Raw genomic sequence first — 18,394 nt, forward strand, 5'->3', positions numbered from 1 at the left:
TAAGAGACTTGTTTGGGCTAAAAAAACACAAGGAATGGACATTAGACCAGTGGAAATCTGTGCTTTGGTCTGATGAGTCCAAATTTGAGATTTTTGGTTTCAACGACCGTCTCTTTGTGCGACGCAGAAAAGGTGAACGGATGGACTTTACATGCCTGGTTCCCAACGTGAAGCATGGAGAAGGAGCTGTTATGGTGTGGGGGTGCTTTGCTGGTGACACTGATGGGGATTTATTCAAAATTGAAGGCATACTGAACCAGCATGGCTACCACAGCATCTTGCAGTGGCATGCTATTCCATCCGGTTTGCGTTTAGTTGGACCATCATTTTTTTTCAACAGGACAATGACCCCAAACACACCTCCAGGCTGTGTAAGGGCTATTTGACCATGGAGGAGAGTGATGGGGTGCTACGCCAGATGACCTGGCCTCCACAGTCACCAGACCTGAACCCAGACGAGATGGTTTGGGGTGAGCTGGACCGCAGAGTGAAGGCAAAAGGGCCAATAAGTGCTAAGCATCTCTGGGAACTCCTTCAAGATTGTTGGAAAACCAATCCCGGTGACCACCTCTTGAAGCTCATCAAGAGAATGCCAAGAATGTGCAAAGCAGTCATCAAAGCAAAAGGTGGCTACGGTACTTTGAAGAACCTAGAATATAAGACATGAAATCAGTTGTTTCACACTTTTTTGTTAAGTATATAATTCCACATGTGTTAATTCATAGTTTTGATGCCTTCAGTGTGAATGTACAATTTTCATAGTCAAGAAAATACAGAAAAATCTTTAAATGAGAAGGTGTGTCCAAACTTTTGGTCTGTACTGTACCTATACAAAGCTTTTACCCTGACCATAGCTGGCACAAAGCTGAATGAGATAGCAGAAGAATAGAAAGCAAGAGGCACACTATTGAAGGCAAAACCAATATTGAAGAAACCTGAATAGTGGTCAACAGTATATGATTATAAAAATACCTTGATTCATATCAATAGGTTACATGGTGGCAAAAAGAAGAGAGCGCACACACAAATTAATAAAATAACATTACATGGTCCCTAAAAAAAGAGGGAGGTAACAGAAGGGGGGTAAAAGTTGTAGCATACTGTCATACTGCGGGACTGTCCCGATTTTTGAGGCTGTGCCCCACAGTCCCGCAAGGGGCTCTGCTTCTTCTGCACAACCAGCAGGAGAAGCAGACGACACGCCCCCTTGTATTAGGCCACACTCCCTCTGTATCTTCTTCTCCAGTCGTTCAGAGAGGGAGAGAGGACATCCTGAGGTACGTGTGTGTTGTATGTGTATTGCACACATACATGCAGCTGGCCCTGCTGTGCTTACAGTACAAGGCATTATAACCAGGAGTAGTGGCAGCAGTTACAGCAATCCAGTGCAACTTGATAGTCATAGGCACAGTATATATGTATGTATCCTTTATATACTACAGCAGTTATGGAGTGGAGCCAGTAGATAGTGGTGTTGTCTGAGTGCATGCAGAGTTTGCGGAGCTGGGCTACATTGCAATGTGCAGGATCTGTGAGTCAGCAGTGCGTACAGTGACAGGTAGTGAAATCTTTGCCTGCATTGTAAGCAGAGCTGCTAGGACACATCTATAGCCCCGACTGCACACTGGCATCGTCATGTGTGGCCATCATACAGTATAGAGAACTGTGTGGCCATTATACAGTATTGAGCATCATGTGGGGCCATTATACTGTACACAGCATCATGTGGGGCCATTATACAGTATGGAGCACTGTGTGGCCATTATACCATATGGAGCATCATGTGTGGCCATTATACAGTATGGAGCACCATGTGGGGCCATTATTCTGTATGGAGCACTGTGTGGCCATTTTACAGTATGGAGCATCATGTGTGGCCATTATACTGTATGCAGCATCATGTGGGGCCATTATACAGTATGGAGCATCATAATGGGCCATTATGCAGTATGGAGCACTGTGTGGCCATTATACAGTATGGAGCATCATGTGGGGCCATTATACAGAATGGGGCATTGTGTGGCCATTATACAGTATTGAGCATCATGTGGGGCCATTACACAGTATGGAGCACTGTGTGGCCATTATACAGTATGGAGCATCATGTGGGGCCATTATACAGTATGGAGCACTGTGTGGCCATTATACAATACTGAGCATCATGTGGGGCCATTATACAGTATGGAGCACTGTGTGGCCATTATACTGTACGCAGCATCATGTGTGGGAATCATACAGTATGGATCACTGTGTGGCCTTTATACAATATTGAGCATTATGTGGGGCCATTATACAGTATGGAGCACTGTGTGGCCATTATACAGTATGGAGTATCACGTGGGGCCATTATACTGTACGCAGCATCATGTGGGGCCATTTACAGTATGGAGCACTATGTGGCCCTTATACAGTATGGAGCATCATGTGGGGCCATTATACAGTATTGAGCATCATGTGTGGCCATTATACAGTATGGAGCATCATGTCTGGCCATTATACAGTATGGAGCACTTTGTGGTCCTTATACAGTATGACAGAACATCCCCTCCACATGTGACATAATTTTACAAACTACACCTCTCAATGAATTCATCTAGGGGTGCAGTGAGCAAGTTGATACCATATGTGCCTCACATACTTTTATAACATTGAGTGGTAAAGAAAGAAGATTTACATTTTTGCTGCTAAAATGTTGTTTTAGCCCCCAAATTTTATTTTTATAAGGGCTAAATGGAAGAAAATTGACCTCATAGTTTGTGGTGCAATGTGAGCAATATATTACAGTGCAGATTTTTATTGTTAGGCTATGTGCACATGTTGCGGATTTTGCTGCGGATCTGCAGCGGATTCACAGCAGTTTTCCATACGTTGTACGGTACCATGTAAACCTATGGAAAATTAAATCCGTGCACATGCTGCGGAAAATACCACGCGGAAACGCTGCGTTGTATTTTCCGCAGCATGTCAATTGTTTGCGCGGATTCCACAGCGGTTTACACCTGCTCCTCAATAGGAATCCATAGGTGTAAAACTGCAGATGGAATCCGCACAAAAAACGCTGGAAATCCGCGGTAAATCCGCAGGTAATCCGCAGTGCGTTTTACCAGTGGATTTTGCAAAAACGGTGCAGAAAAATCCACACACGAATCCGCAACGTGTGCACATAGCCTTATGATCTGTGGGTGCCATGACCCATTTTCAGAGCCAGTGCAGCAGAACCCCCCATAAGTGACCCCATTTTACAAATTACATCTCTGAATTAATTCATCTAGGGGTGTAGTAATCACATTGACACCACAGGTGTATTACAGAATTTCATATCATTGGGCAGTAAAGAAAAAAATAGTTATACAGTTAGGTCCATATATATTTGGACAAAGACAACATTTTTCTTCTTTTGGTTATAGGCATTACCACAATGAATTTTAAACAAAACTATTCAGATGCAGTTGAAGTTCAGACTTTCAGGTTTCATTTGAGGGTATCCACATTAAAATTGGATGAAGGGTTTAGGAGTTTCAGCTCCTTAACATGTGCCACCCTGTTTTTAAAGGGACCAAAAGTAATTGGACAATTGACTCCAAGGCTATTTCATGGACAGGTGTGGGCAATCTCTTCATTATGTAATTCTCAATTAAGCAGATAAAAGGCCTGGAGTTGATTTGAGGTGTGGTGCTTGCATTTGGAAGGTTTTGCTGTTAAGTAAATATGCGGTCAAAGGAGTTCTCCATGCAGGTGAAACAAGCCATCCTTAAGCTGTGAAAACAGAAAAAACCCATCCGAGAAATTGCTACAATATTAGGAGTGGCAAAATCTAGTTTGTTACATCCTGAGAAAGAAAGAAAGCACTGGTGAACTCATCAATGAAAAAAGACCTGGGCGCCCACGGAAGACAACAGTGGTGGATGATCGCAGAATAATCTCCATGGTGAAGAGAAACCTCTTCACAACAGCCAACCAAGTGAACAGCACTCTCCAGGAGGTCGGCATATCAATATCCAAATCTACCATAAAGAGAAGACTGCATGAAAGTAAATACAGAGGGTTCACTGCACGGTACAAGCCACTCATAAGCATCAAGAATAAAAAGGCTAGACTGGACTTTGCTAAAAAACATCTAAAAAAGCCAGCACAGTTCTGGAAGAACATTCTTTGGACAGATGAAACCAAGATCAACCTCTACCAGAATGATGGAAAGAGAAAAGAATGGCGAAGGCGTGGTACAGCTCATGATCCAAAGCATACCACATCATCTGTAAAACACGGCGGAGGCAGTGTGATGGCTTGGGCATGCATGGCTGCCAGTGGCACTGGGTCACTAGTGTTTATTGATGATGTGACACAGGACAGAAGCAGCCGAATGAATTCTGAGGTATTCAGACCCACACTGTGTGCTCAGATCCAGCCAAATGCAGCAAAACTGGTTGGTTGTCGTTTCATACTACAGATGGACAATGACCCAAAACATAAAGCCAAAGCAACTCAGGAGTTTATTAAAGCAAAGAAGTGGAATATTCTTGAATGGCCAAGTCAGTCACCTGATCTCAACCCAATTGAGCATGCATTTCACTTGTTAAAGACTAAACTTCAGACAGAAAGGCCCACAAACAAACAGCAACTGAAAACCACTGCAGTGAAGGCCTGACAGAGCATCAAAAAGGAGGAAACACAGCGTCTAGTGATGTCCATGAGTTCAAGACTTCAGGCAGCCATTGCAAACAAAGGGTTTTCAACCAAGTACTAAAAATGAACATTTCATTAAAAATTATTGAATCTGTCCAATTACTTTTGGGCCCTTTAAAAACAGGGTGGCACCTGTTAAGGAGTTGAAACTCCTAAACCCTTCATCCAATTTTAATGTGGATACCCTCAAATGAAAGCTGAAAGTCTGAACTTTAACTGCATCTGAATTGTTTTGCTTAAAATTCATTGTGGTAATGTCTATAACCAAAATTAGAAAAATGTTGTCTCTGTCCAAATATATATGGACCTAACTGTATTTACAGCCCTAGATTTGACATTTTTACATGGGGAAATGGGTAAAAATGGCACCGTTATTTGTTACACAATTTCTACTGAATGTGGCAATACTCCATATGTGGCTGTCCAGTACTGCTTAGCCAGATGGCAAGAATCGGGAGGGACAGAGAGCTGTTTGCCTCCTGGAGTGCAGATTTTTCTAGAATAGTTTGCGGACTCCATATGCAGAGTCCCTAAGTGCTACAATGGTAGAATACCCTCTCAAGTGACCCCATGTTGGAAATTATACCCCTGCCAAGCATGTGGATGATAAATGTTGTTTAGAAACACTGTGGGGTTCAGAAGGGAGGGGTCATTTGGATTTGGGAGCGCAGAATTCGCTGGATTTCTTTAGGTGGGTGTGGGGGTCATAGCGCTTTTCCAGAGCCTTTGAACTACCAGTAACGTTGAAGCCTCCTATATTTCCGTTAACAGATGACGGACCTGAGTAAGGACTCGCTTTTTATGTTAATTGAGTTGAAGCTTTTATTGGGAACATTTTACATAACATTTTGGATCACATTTATTCTGTGCTCCACGCTGAGCACTTACATCAGGGTTTCCATCTAAATCATTCAATGACATGATTCAGATGAAACCCCCAAGAGATCTATTCACTGTAATGAGACAGCAGAGTTAATCTAGAACAGGGGTGGGGAACCTGAGGCTCCCGGGCCATTTACGGCTCTCGATCACATTTTATCAGGCCCCTGGGCAGATTCTCAGGGACCACGTTCTTGGGCAGGGAGCTGTATTTTGATTGCTACCAGCTCATTAATTTCTTTTTGCTCTGCTAGCACAAACGCACAGTGTTCACTACTGAACACTGAAGGGGCATCCAATGAAAGATTAGGTCCTGACACCAGTGGAAGAGTCAAAAAGTACTTTGTGGGCAGAGTTTGTACGGCCCCCGAAGGATGGTATAAATATCCAAATGGCCCTTGGTAGCAAAAAAGATTCCCTGCCCCTGATCTAGACTATGTCTGGTCTCTGTTCAGTGGTGTCCTTCTTTTCAGAAGTGCACAAAACTGTAGTCAATCTAGCTTTCATGTACACCTAAAAAAAAAGACGTACATCACAGGATGAAAGACCAGATTGTGTCAATGGTGCCTCCATCTGCCTCGTTATAGTGAATCTTCCACCGGTGGTTCCGTTTGTATCAGGGATTTCAGAGATATACATAGAACCCCAGGTGTAAGCGCTCAGCGAAGTGTGCAGGATAAATGAGAGCCGAGCTTATATAGCTTTTTTAGGTTTGGCAGCTAGTTTGAAAGGTATTATTTTTCCATATTTCTGCAGACAGAGTAACATGAGGGCTGCTTTTGCGGAATGTGTTGACGTTTTTATTGGTACCATTTTCGGGGCTCCTAACATTTTTTAATCACTTTCTATTCTGATTTTTGGGAGGCATAATGAACAAAAACCAGCAATTCAGTAATTGTTTTTTTTGTTTTTTTTTCAATTCTGTTCCACGTGTGGTAAAAGTGACAAGGCAACTTTATTCTTCAGGTCAGAATGATTACAACGATACCACATTTATATAATTTTTTTGTGTTTTAGCGCTTTTACACAATAACAATAATTATTTTTGCATCGCTATACTCTGACAGCTATAACTTTTTTATTTTTCAGCTGACTGAGCTGTATGCCTGCTTGTTTTCTGCAGGACAAAATGACATTTTCAGGTATACAATTTTTATGTACATTTGTCTTTTTGATTGTGTTTTATTCTGCATTTTCCCACCGATATGATGAAAAAGCATAGGTTGCACATCTTTTTTTACGGCGCTTACTTAAGAGATTAACTAGTATGACACTTTTATAGATCGGGTCATTCCGGATGCCACAATACCTATATGTGCACTTTTTTAGTTATTTGAATACATAAAAATGTGGATTTATTAGTGTAATATTTTTGTTTATTTTTGTATTATTATTTTGTAATTTTCTAAAATATATTTTTCCTTTTTTTTTTTAAACTATTTTACTTAGTCCCTCTATGGGACTCTCATTTTTTTTACTTTGATCTCAAGTATAATGCATTGCAATGCACTAGCTTTCCGTAGCTTGGTGACCTGGGGCCCGGGGTAATCATGACAATCTTGGGTCACCATGGCTGACGTCATAGACGGGCCTATCTAAAGGCAGAGGGAGCTCCTGTCCGTCTGCCTGCCTCGTTAATGTCGTGATCGCTCTGGATTACAGCATTTAGGGGGTTAAACAGCCAGGGTCAGTGCTGGTACTGTCCCTTGATGTTATATCAGGAACTCAGCTGTTAGGTGAGCCGAGCTCCTGCTGTGATCATGCAGGAAGTGCTGATATTTCAGCACCTCCTAAACAATCATGCTGTGATCTGTCAGTCTGATTGACTGACCAATCACAGTGTCGTGAGTGCAGGGACTGATGGCATGCGTCCCCACACCTATTCCAGCGCTACTTGGATGTCGTTGACAGCTGTTGGCACGAAACTGTCACTGCATGTTTACATACTTTGCTTTGTAGCTCTGGGGTTACAAATCAGGCCTACTGGTCCTCAGGCAACAAGTACTGTCTGCAGGCTTTTCAAACCCCCTCAAAAATGTGTCCAGATCTGTGTCCTTGTCCATGACAGGAAAATGCTTGGGACAGGGTTCAAGGCTATCAACATTATTGGACTCACTGTTCAGTGGGGTAGATTGATCCTTCTAGAGTTGGACTAACTCCAGCTGGTGGTCTCTCTCAGCCAGTAACTCAGAAGCCTCTCACTTGGCTTGTTGCTCTGGGGCCTATCGCTCGGGTCTCTCAGCCTGTCGATTCACGGTTTCTTGCTCAGCTTGGGCCTGCTGCTCTGAAAACTCACATCTTACATTCTTGTAGCACAAGTTGCATCCACATTTGAGTGTCACAACCTCCCATTTGCTGCAGAATAAGTGGAAAGCAAGAGTCCATTCCACTATGGGAGCCATGGGTGCTGCTGGCTCCCTCTCAGTTGGATAGTTCTGGAACCAGATTCACATCTGGGCATAATAGTCCTCCACTTGTGCCAGTATTTGGTGCCACATTATGTTAGTGCCTGAAATCAACCTCCACTAAGGCACAGATTAACATCTCTTTGGTCTTGTTAAGATCTCGTTCCTCAAACGAACTGATCTGCATTCAGCCCAGCTTTCTAGTGCTTCTTATAAGTTACCATCTTAGCAGTCACTCGCCAAACAAAAGACAGAACAGAAAAACAAGAGAAGGGGAGGGGTGTAACTACTACATGTACAGTATCGTCCCAAGTATGAATAAACACTAAAGGTACCTTCACACTGAACAACTTAACAATGATAACGATAGCGATCCGTGACGTTGCAGCGTCCTGGATAGCGATATCGTTGTGTTTGACACGCAGCAGCGATCAGGATCCTGCTGTGACATCGTTGGTCGGAGCTAGAAGGCCAGCACCTTATTTCGTCGCTGGATCACCCGCTGACATCGTTGAATCGGCGTGTGTGACGTGGATTCAGCGATGCCTTCACTGGTAACAAGGGTAAACATTGGGTTACTAAGCGCAGGGCCACGCTTAGTAACCCAATGTTTACCCTGGTTACCAGTGTAAATGTGAAAAAACCCAAACACTACATACTTACATTCCGGTGTCTGTCGAGTCCCCCGGCGTCCGCTTCCCTGCACTGTGTCAGCGCCGGCCGGCCGTAAAGCAGAGCACAGCGGTGACGTCACCACTGTGCTTTGCTTTCACTTTACGGCCGGCGCTGACACAGTGCAGGGAAGCGGACGCCGGGGGACTCGACAGACACCGGAATGTAAGTATGTAGTGTTTGTTTTTTTTTACATTTACACTGGTAACCAGGGTAAACATCGGGTTACTAAGCGCGGCCCTGCGCTTAGTAACCCGATGTTTACCCTGGTTACCCGGGGACTTCGGCATCGTTGGTCGCCAGAGAGCTGTCTGTGTGACAGCTGTCCAGCGACCACACAGCGACGAAACAGCGACGCTGCAGCGATCGGCATCCTTGTCTATATCGCTGCAGCGTCGCTTAATGTGACGGTACCTTTAGTCCGATCGTCAATACTCTGCACAGAATTCTTGGGGGGAACCGTGCAAGTTTTTAGTGACAAAAATGATTGCTCAAACTACACTACTAATGCTCTGTGATATCCCACTGCTGCTACCAGTTTGTTAAGGAAAACACCATTGGGGTCAATCAGATCCCATCGCTGCCACCAGTTGTCAAGGATACCCAACAAGGGGAATCACACAGATCTCACTGCTGCCACCAGTTTGTCGGGGCTAGGAAACTCCGCCGCCCCCAATTGTCAAGACAAATACTCAATTGACTGACGAGTGATGGACGAGGCTGCTGCTGCTTCAACTACTAGGCCTGTTATAGGGGGACTCACAGTGAGTTTATAGTATATAGACCTCTGATTTCAGTTCCTGGAAAAATATATATATATATTATATATATATATATTATGGTACATCATCATGAAAACAAAGCTCTAGATCTTGCACTTCCAGACACACCCAACACTGAATGAGCCAGAAGGTTGTGTTACTTTTTTCAGTTGCCATAGTTCCCTAAAAAAGGCTGTAACAAGAGATCAAAATGTCACATCTATCCCAAAATAGTACTAATAAAAATGTCATCTTACCCCACAAAAAATAAGCTATCACAAAGCTCCATCGGCAGAAAAATAAAAATGTTACAGCTTTCGGAAAACAGCGCCAATTTTTTTTTTTCACCACTAAAATAATTAAAAAACTGCACGTTTGGTATTGCTGAAATCGTATTGATGAGGAGAATCCTATTGCATGGTGATTTTTACCACAAAATGTACACTGTAAAAACAATTCCTAAAAAAAAAACAGTCAGAATTGTGTTGCTTTTTTTTACAATTTCACCACATTTTAAATTTTTTCATGTTTTCGTGTACACTATGTGGTAAAATAAATGGTGTCATTGAAAAGTACAACTCGTCCCACAAAAACAAGCCCTCGCATGTCTATGAAAACAGAAAAATAATAGAGGTATGGCTCTGGGAAGAAGAGGAAGAAAAAAATGAAACGCAAAAAGGGAAATTGGCTGCGGCGTAAAGGAGTTAATTTTCCTCTACCATGATAAGTTACTTAGTTAACACAATTCTGAGCAAAAAAGCTTAAAAACAATTCCACCGCGACAAGGTGTACCCAATTGGGATGGTCCCTAACTCTTGTAGTTCACTTCAGTATGCGTCAGCAGGCAGTAGCAGGAAGAATATTGGAATTATAAACAGTAGCAGACTGATTGTTTTATTATAGCTGGTTTGGCAGTATGTGGACATATATGCAAAAAAACAAAATCTAATATAGATAAGTCAATCATTTATAATGAATCCATTGCAAATCATAAAAGCATGAATTTGAAAAGCTGGCTGGGGACAAGTCCAATGAAGTTTCTGGTCGGCTTCTCCCTGCCCCGCTACACTTGACTCTCTTGTGTATGTAGGGAGAAACCTGTCAATAAACTGGAGGAGGGCGGTGAGCTGCCAGCCGAGGGCCGCACTGTACTAGTCATGTTACTCCCGGTAGTCCCCGGCCGTTTTTCAAATTATGGTATGTTATTTCTGAAATGCTGTACCAAAGGAAGAAATGCCTGTGTGCTGCGCTGCTGGTCAGGAATTCACAGGATTCAGAAGAATAGGAATAGATTGTAGTTTATTACAAAACACATTCCTGGGAGAATGGGGGCACAACGATGTCAGCGCCTCTTTCAGCTGAATTCAGTTGACATGTTATGTGGTGCAGACAGCCACTGGCAATCTTATCAAAGAGGCTGGTAGCTGACATCAGCATGCCTGTCACATGATGTCACGCCAATATGCCACTCCACCAGGAACAGGTGAGAAGAATCATTTACTTTTCTTTATCTTTTTTTTATGTATATGTGAAGAGCAATGGGGGTAGCCGGGAGAGCATTATTACTGGATGGAAACATTATTACAAGAAGGGAAAGGATATTATTGCAGAATAGAGGCATTATTGCAGGATAGGTGACATTATTACAAGATGGGAAACAATAATACAAGAAGAATGGGTATTAATGTTAAATGGGAGACATTACAGGAGGGGTCATTATTACATGATGGCTAGGAAAGGGGACATTATTAAAGGACAGGAACCAGATTAGAGGACATTATTACTGGATGGGAGCCAGGGCAAAGGACATTAATACAGAATATGGACATTATTAGAAGATGGTGGCCATTATTACAAGATGAGGATATTGCCGGATGGGGGCCAGGAGGGGAGACATTATTACAGGATGAGGAAAAGAAAGAGGATCATTATTACAGGATAGGGGCTTTTATTGCGACAGCAACAAAGACAGAGGACATTATTACAAGATGGTGATCAGGGCAGAGAACATTATTAAAGAATAGGGGCAAGGATGGGGGACATTGTCATTATCACAGGATGGGAGTCAGGCTGGGGGACATTATTATAGGATAAGGGTCAGGATGGGGGACATCATTACAGAATGGGGGATGTTATTACAAGATGGGGCCAGGACGGGGGACTTTATTACAGGACGGGGAACAGTATTATGAGATGGTGGTCTGGGTTGAGGACATTAATACAGGAGAGGGGGAATGATAGGGGACATTCTTACAGGATGGGACACATTATTACAGGATGGGAGCCAGTATGAGGGACATTACTGGATGGGGCAAAGATGGGGGACATTATTACAGAATGGGGGCCAGGATAAGGGACATCGTTACACGACGATGTACAAAATTACAAATGAGGCCAGGATGGGAGACATTATTACAGTATAGGGGTCAAGACAGAGGACATTATTACAAGATGGAGGTCAGGACAGAGGACATTAAGCCCTTACCAACATATGACATACTGGTAAGTCACAAGCCATCTCTCTGACTTTGCTGCAGGCCCAGGAACATGTAAAACTCCAGTCTATCAAAATATAAAATGAATTAACCAGATCAATAAGTGGTGTTAAAAGATCAAAACACTAAAACTGCAGTTTTTCAACTGCCACAACAGCGGAAATACTGCAATAAGAGGCAAAACATTGTAACTATCCTCAAATAGTATCAATAAAAACATCATCTCAGGACTCAAAGCAGAGCCTTCACACAGCTCAATCACCTGAATATTGAAAATGTTACGGCTTTTTAAACAAAAAAAACCTATACATGTTCGGTATCACTATGTGAGAACTGAACTTTTTCCACAAAGGTCTAAATAATTAAGATTAAATGCTGTGTGGTCACATTGCTCCCCCATCTTAATTAGCCAGACGTGATGGGATTCTGATCATCCTTCTCTTGGTCCCTGGCTTGATCTGGGTAACTACTCATGTAATTGATGAGTATCGACTTGTATCCATTACATCCACACATAGCGCCCTCCGCATCCTGTGGTTCCTGAATTAAATCCGATCAAGTGTTGGTGGCCTGGTATTCAATCTGTTGAAGCTGGCACAGCTCCTGTAGTTGCCGTTTCTTGTTGCGGTTATACATCCAGTCTGATCTGTTTCAAAGACCAAGCTGGTGGGGTTGGACATAGTTGCATCCGAAACCTGTTGTGTATGCCTCACCTATGATCTCCTGGGTCTTTCTATATGCCTCTCTGGTTGTGGAGCCCTTGGACAGTTTCTGCAAACACCAGTCCCCTGCAGCTCCCTATAATCCTCTGGGCTGAGTAGCTTCCCACAGCTGCTACCAAATGTGGAGACACGGGGTCAGTTGGTGCTCCCGTCCGCTGGCATGAGACCGTATGGACCAGGGCTCATCACAATGAATTCTCGCTCTCCTTTTTCCTATGGGCATAATAGCACTCAGACAACACAGGGTGAGGGTAAAACAGCATGCATGGCAATACTTTATTGAACCCCCAAACAGATAACATATAGAACGGTCCCAGCAAAATACCCACGATGGTGCACTATTACAAGATTAGAGTCACACCCTTTCGCTGACTCATCGAGATTACAGCAGCTGCGACTCCGGGGCTTCTAGGGCCGACTTCCCTCACCAGTGGCACCCCACTTTTGGTGGGCCCCCACAAAGATAAGGTGACAACACGCTTAGAAAGCTGATGGTCCATTGAGGCACGTGGCCAAGTGACAAGATGGTCCCAACCTGGCTTCTCTAAATGTCTCCATGGAGCCAGGTGACTGGAGGGTCCCAACCTGGTTTCCGTAAACGTATCCATGGTGCCAGGTGACCATAAGGTTCCAACCTGTTTTCTCTGAACATCTCTATGGGGCCAGGTGACCAGATGGTCCAAACCTGAGTTCCTCAAACATATCCATGGTGCCAGGTGACCTGAGGGTCACAACCTGGCTTCTCCGAATGTCTCCATGGGTTCCGTGATGGTCAATTCTTCCAGCTAGTGCCATGGTCCTTAAGCTGGCATCCTGTAGAATGTTAAATCTGTGTCCCTACTGATACAGCCATGTTGGCCTGGCAGTTGTCCTGTAGAGTGTTCCTGGTTAAGGTTTTATAAATTTCTTCTAATGGAGCCATGATGTTCTGGCTGTGGTTTTGTAAAGTGTCTACCTTCTGCAGAAGGATAGAAAATCCCTTTTTATATACATATCTATGGTTTAAGTCATCATCCACAGGACAGGGGGAGGTGGGATGAGTTTACCTTTCATTTTTCGAGTATTTAATTAATCTGCATAGTTTGTCCTCCTCTGTTTTGCAAGTCCACAAGTTACTTGGACTCATACAATGGATAATCAACAAATTAGCAAACATCTATTGTACAATAACCCTCTGCTTCTGTCCCCCAAAGATAGCAGACAATAAATTACAGCAAACAACAACTCAAGAGTTAGCATTCAAACAGTAGTCTATGATTCCCATGATAACAGTCTGTGTTTCTTGACCAACTGAAGAAAAACACATAAGTCAACATTCAGATTATATATTTCTCCTGGACTACTGAAAATAGACATCTGAATAATTAAGATTAAATGTTGTGTTATCACACACGCTATCAAAAATTAATTAAAAATATTCCAAATAATGTTTGGTTTTCTTTATTTTTTTGTTACATACAAAATAGAAGAAAAAAGTGATCAAAACATCATCAAGAAAAACAATTGCTAACACTGAAAAGATAATTTCGACCCACAAAAAATGTGGTCCATCAAATTCAAGTTTTTTTATGTGCTGCACTTTTACATAGCCTTTTGAGACCCTGGACTATATAATGCTTTAAATAAATCTCATTTACTGGGACTAAAACAATGGCATATTCTTAGGTTGTGTTTAAATGATGGGGGTATGAGCACAGAACCCTGCCCATCATAAGGCCATGTTCACACAATGCGTTTTTTACCGCGGAACTGCAGCGATTTTGCCGCTGCGGGTCCGCAGCTGTTTTCCATGCAGGGTACAGTACAATGTAACCCTATGGAAAACAGGAAACGCGTGCACATGATGCAGAAATTCACTAAAAAAGCCGCGCTGAATAGCTGCGGTAAAAAAGAAGGACCATGTCACTTCTTTGTGCAGAACTGCAGCGGTTCTGCACCCATAGACCTCCATTGTGAGGTCAAACCCGCAGATCAAAAATATATCTGCGGGTTTTATTGCGGTTATGGGTGGAGAAACCGCTGCAGCAGGAAGTGCGGGGAAGCGGGCGGAAGTGCGTCGGCGGAAGTGCGTGGGCGGAGTGTGTTCCGAAGTGACGGAGGCATACCGTCGCATGGGGATCGATGTCGGCTGTTTGATAGATTTGGTATGTGTGTGTGTGTGTGTGTGTATGTATGTGTGTGTGTGTCTATGTGTGTGTGTGTGTGTGTATGTGTGTGTGTCCCCATGCGACGCTAGTGCCACCATTGTGCTAAGTCGCCGTATGGGACTACTACTCCCATCCGGTATTAGGATGGGAGAGTTGTCCCTGTGTCCGGCGACTTAGCACAGTTGTAAAGTTACACAAAACACACACAATACACATAAATGACACACAGTACATACAACATATAACACAGAGTATATACTCACCAACAGCACACTGGTAGGCGAAGCCCTCGATCCCCTAGAAAAAATCCCAAAATAAAAAATCAAATTCATACTCCCTGTCCGCAGAATCCATAAAACGAGTGCCCCACGCCGATCGGCTGCTCTCCGGCGATACACTGCCAGGAGCGAAGCTCCTAGCAGTGTATCGCGTACTGTTCCGGAGTTCAATGGCTCCGGCGTCTCGGTTAACGGCAGTACAGCTGCGTTGAACTTTCCCACGCAGCACTGCCGTTAAGCGAGAGAGCCGGGGTCAATGACCGCCGGTAAACTCGCTCGCGCATGCGCAGTGACACACCGACAGGAACTATGGCTCCTGTCAGTGTGTTGCTGCAGCCGTGGAGAGCAGACATATCTCTGGATGTGTCTGTTCTCCATGGAAGATCTTCGTGGGACCCTCGATGGATTTCTGCGGACAGGGCCAGGGAGTATGAATTTGTTTTTTTATTTTGCGTCTTTTTCAGGTCGAGGGTCTTCAGGACGGATTGAGCGTACAATAAAATATGGTCAAAAAGTGGGTGTCTTTATTTCATTAAAATATTTTTTTTCTAGTGTTTGTGGTTTTTTTTAACCCTTTCATTGGATTAATAATGGATAGGCGTCTTATTGACGCCTCTCCATTATTAACCGGGCTTAATGCCACCTTACAATAGCAAGGTGGCATTAACCCCTCATTACCCCATATCCCACCGCTACAGGGAGTGGGAAGAGAGGGGCTAAGTGCCAGAATTGGCACATCATTTTGATGCGCCTTTTCTGGGGCAGCTGCGGGCTTATATTTGTAGCCAGGGGGGGGGGACAAATATCCATGGCCCCTTTCCTAGGCTATGAATATAAGCCCACGGCTGTCTGCGTAGCCTTTCTGGCCTAAAAATATAGGAGGACCCCAACACTTTTTTTGGGGGGGGCTCTCCCTTTATTTCTAAGCCAGAAAGGCTACGCAGACAGCTGTGGGCTTCATATTCATGGCCTGGGAACAGCCATGGGTATTTTAACCCCTTCCCAGGCCACAAATATTGGCCCGCAGCAGTCTGCCTAGCCTTTCTGGCCTAAAAATATAGGGGGACCCTATGTCATTTTTTATTTTTTTTTAGGGGGGGGTCCCCCTATATTTTTTTTGATCATTTTAATAGCTTTAATAATGGATAGGCGTCTTATTGACACCTCTCCATTATTAACCGGGATTAATGCCACCTTACAATAGCAAAAATACGTGCAACTGAAATACGTGGCACTTAAATACGTGATAAGTGGCACTTAAATACGTGATACGTGGCACTGAAATACGTGGCACTGAAATACGTGGCACTGAAATACGTGATACGTGACACTTAAATACGTGATACGTGGCACTTAAATACGTGATACGTGGCACTGAAATACGTGGCACTGAAATACGTGGCACTGAAATACGTGATACGTGGCACTTAAATACGTGATACGTGGCACTTAAATACGTGATACGTGGCACTTAAATACGTGGCACTTAAATACGTGATACGTGGCACTTAAATGCGTGGCACTGAAATACGTGGCACTGAAATACGTGATACGTGGCACTAAGTCTACGTTCACATTTGCGGTCTGCGCCGCAGCATCGGGCGCCGCAGCGTCGCCGCATGCGTCATGCGCCCCTATATTTAACATGGGGGCGCATGGACATGCGTTGCACTTGCGTTTTGCGACGCATGCGTCACTGCAGCGCACGCGTCCGGGCGCAGAGGACGCAGCAAGTTGCATTTTTGCTGTGTCCAAAATCAACCAAAAAAAGGACGGGCTGTGATCTGGCCTACGCTCAGCACTCTGTGGAGCGCTGTCATTCAAAACACGTCCACTCATTTTGGTGTTTAGTCCCAAAATGGAGGATGGAAGAAGAAAAAAGTTGGACAAGGAAATGACATCATTTCTTTTTTTTTTTCCCCCCACTGCAGTTAAAGCTTTATTTGTGTCAAACATAGACAATCTGCAGAGAAAACTGTATAAAAAACCGCACTAAAAACCGCATCAAAAAACGCACCAAAAAACGCACCAAAACCGCACCAAAAACCGCACCTGCGTTTTCTGCCAAGAGCTGCGGTTTTTAGTGCAGAAAAACAGCAGGGAATTCAGGAACGTGTGAACATGGCCTAAGAATGCAGGGGCCACAGTTAATACATGCAGAAAGGCTCATCTGTCATAATTCCTCGGTGTCAAAAGAATATTCAGTAATTATTTTCCAGTATTTTTCTGAGAAATCTACTAGCAGTCATAAAACAACATCTTAGCACTTACCACAGAAATGATCTTATACTTGTTCACTCGCTTTTTCTTTACAGGTTCTTCCATATTTAACCTTTGAGTTGATTCCATTTTCTTAAAGAGGAGCTAAGCTGTTGTACAGCAGCTGGCAGGGTAAGGCGATGGCAGTATTTTTTGTGTCTCCTTGTTTCTTCCTGCACAATAGAAAATCCCAGCCTGTGGAAGGAACAACAGCACAATGTGACACCAGGAAGATACAAGAGACATATAACGGGTCAAAGACCAAACAGGTTTATCTGCTTGAGGGGAATGGGTAATAAGAGTGAAAAGATTACCGTATGGACTTCAGGTAAAGTACAATCTGTGATAATGAAGTAGCATAACATTACTTTAACACCTTGCTTTACTTTCTGACAGCTTCGATAAGAAGCATTTGCAATACACAGTTTAAAATTACGAAGGTTGTGAAATAATGCACTTTACCCACTACTGAGACCGACTCACATAACAATAGTTAGGACCCGTCTGCCAAGTACTTTTTACTAACACTTTGTTCTGCATAAACTTACAGGTTTCACGTCAGTGTAGACAATAGTAATCTACACGTACAGTACGAATACTGTCCTGCAGTTCTATTTAGGCTCGGATTGGCCATTAGTGGAGTGGGTGAATGAGCAGTGCTTCAAGAGGTAACATTTCTCCTTGCAGAAAGTGACATGTCAAGCCTGACATGCCAAGGTGAGGAGACTTTTAAGCCTTGCAATGTTCCTCTGGGAAATATGCAAATTTTCATTTTGGTTTTGGCTTTTACCCTATGGCAAGTGGCAAGGCTCATTAGAGGGTCGATATTGACTTAGGATAGCTACTTTCAATAGGTGGCTCTAGAGTGCCAGTCCTCTTAGGCCGGCGTCACACTGGCGAGTTTTACGGACGTAAGAGCGCAGAAACTACGTCCGTAAAACTCGCATAACATACGGCACAATTATTCTCAATGGGGCTGCTCCTATTAGCCGTATATTACGGTTCAGTATTATACGGCTTTCTACGGCCGTACAAAATCGCAGCATGCTGCGTTTGTCAGCGTACTGCGCAAAAAAATCGCCAATGAAAGTCT

General features: G+C 43.6%; 1 protein-coding gene across 1 annotated transcript in view; it reads right to left on the reverse strand.

Annotated features, from left to right (window-relative positions):
* ENPP3 (ectonucleotide pyrophosphatase/phosphodiesterase 3) overlaps positions 1-17,549 on the reverse strand; it is a 211,568-nt gene extending 194,019 nt beyond the window's left edge. The window contains exon 1 of the mRNA XM_077289350.1: positions 17,314-17,549. Within this exon, the coding sequence (XP_077145465.1) occupies positions 17,314-17,391 (78 nt within the window). The 5' untranslated portion in view covers positions 17,392-17,549. The remainder of the gene's footprint in view (positions 1-17,313) is intronic.
* Between the last annotated feature and the right edge of the window lie 845 nt (positions 17,550-18,394).

Source organism: Ranitomeya variabilis, chromosome 2, assembly GCF_051348905.1.
Source record: "Ranitomeya variabilis isolate aRanVar5 chromosome 2, aRanVar5.hap1, whole genome shotgun sequence".
Taxonomy (NCBI): domain Eukaryota; kingdom Metazoa; phylum Chordata; class Amphibia; order Anura; family Dendrobatidae; genus Ranitomeya; species Ranitomeya variabilis.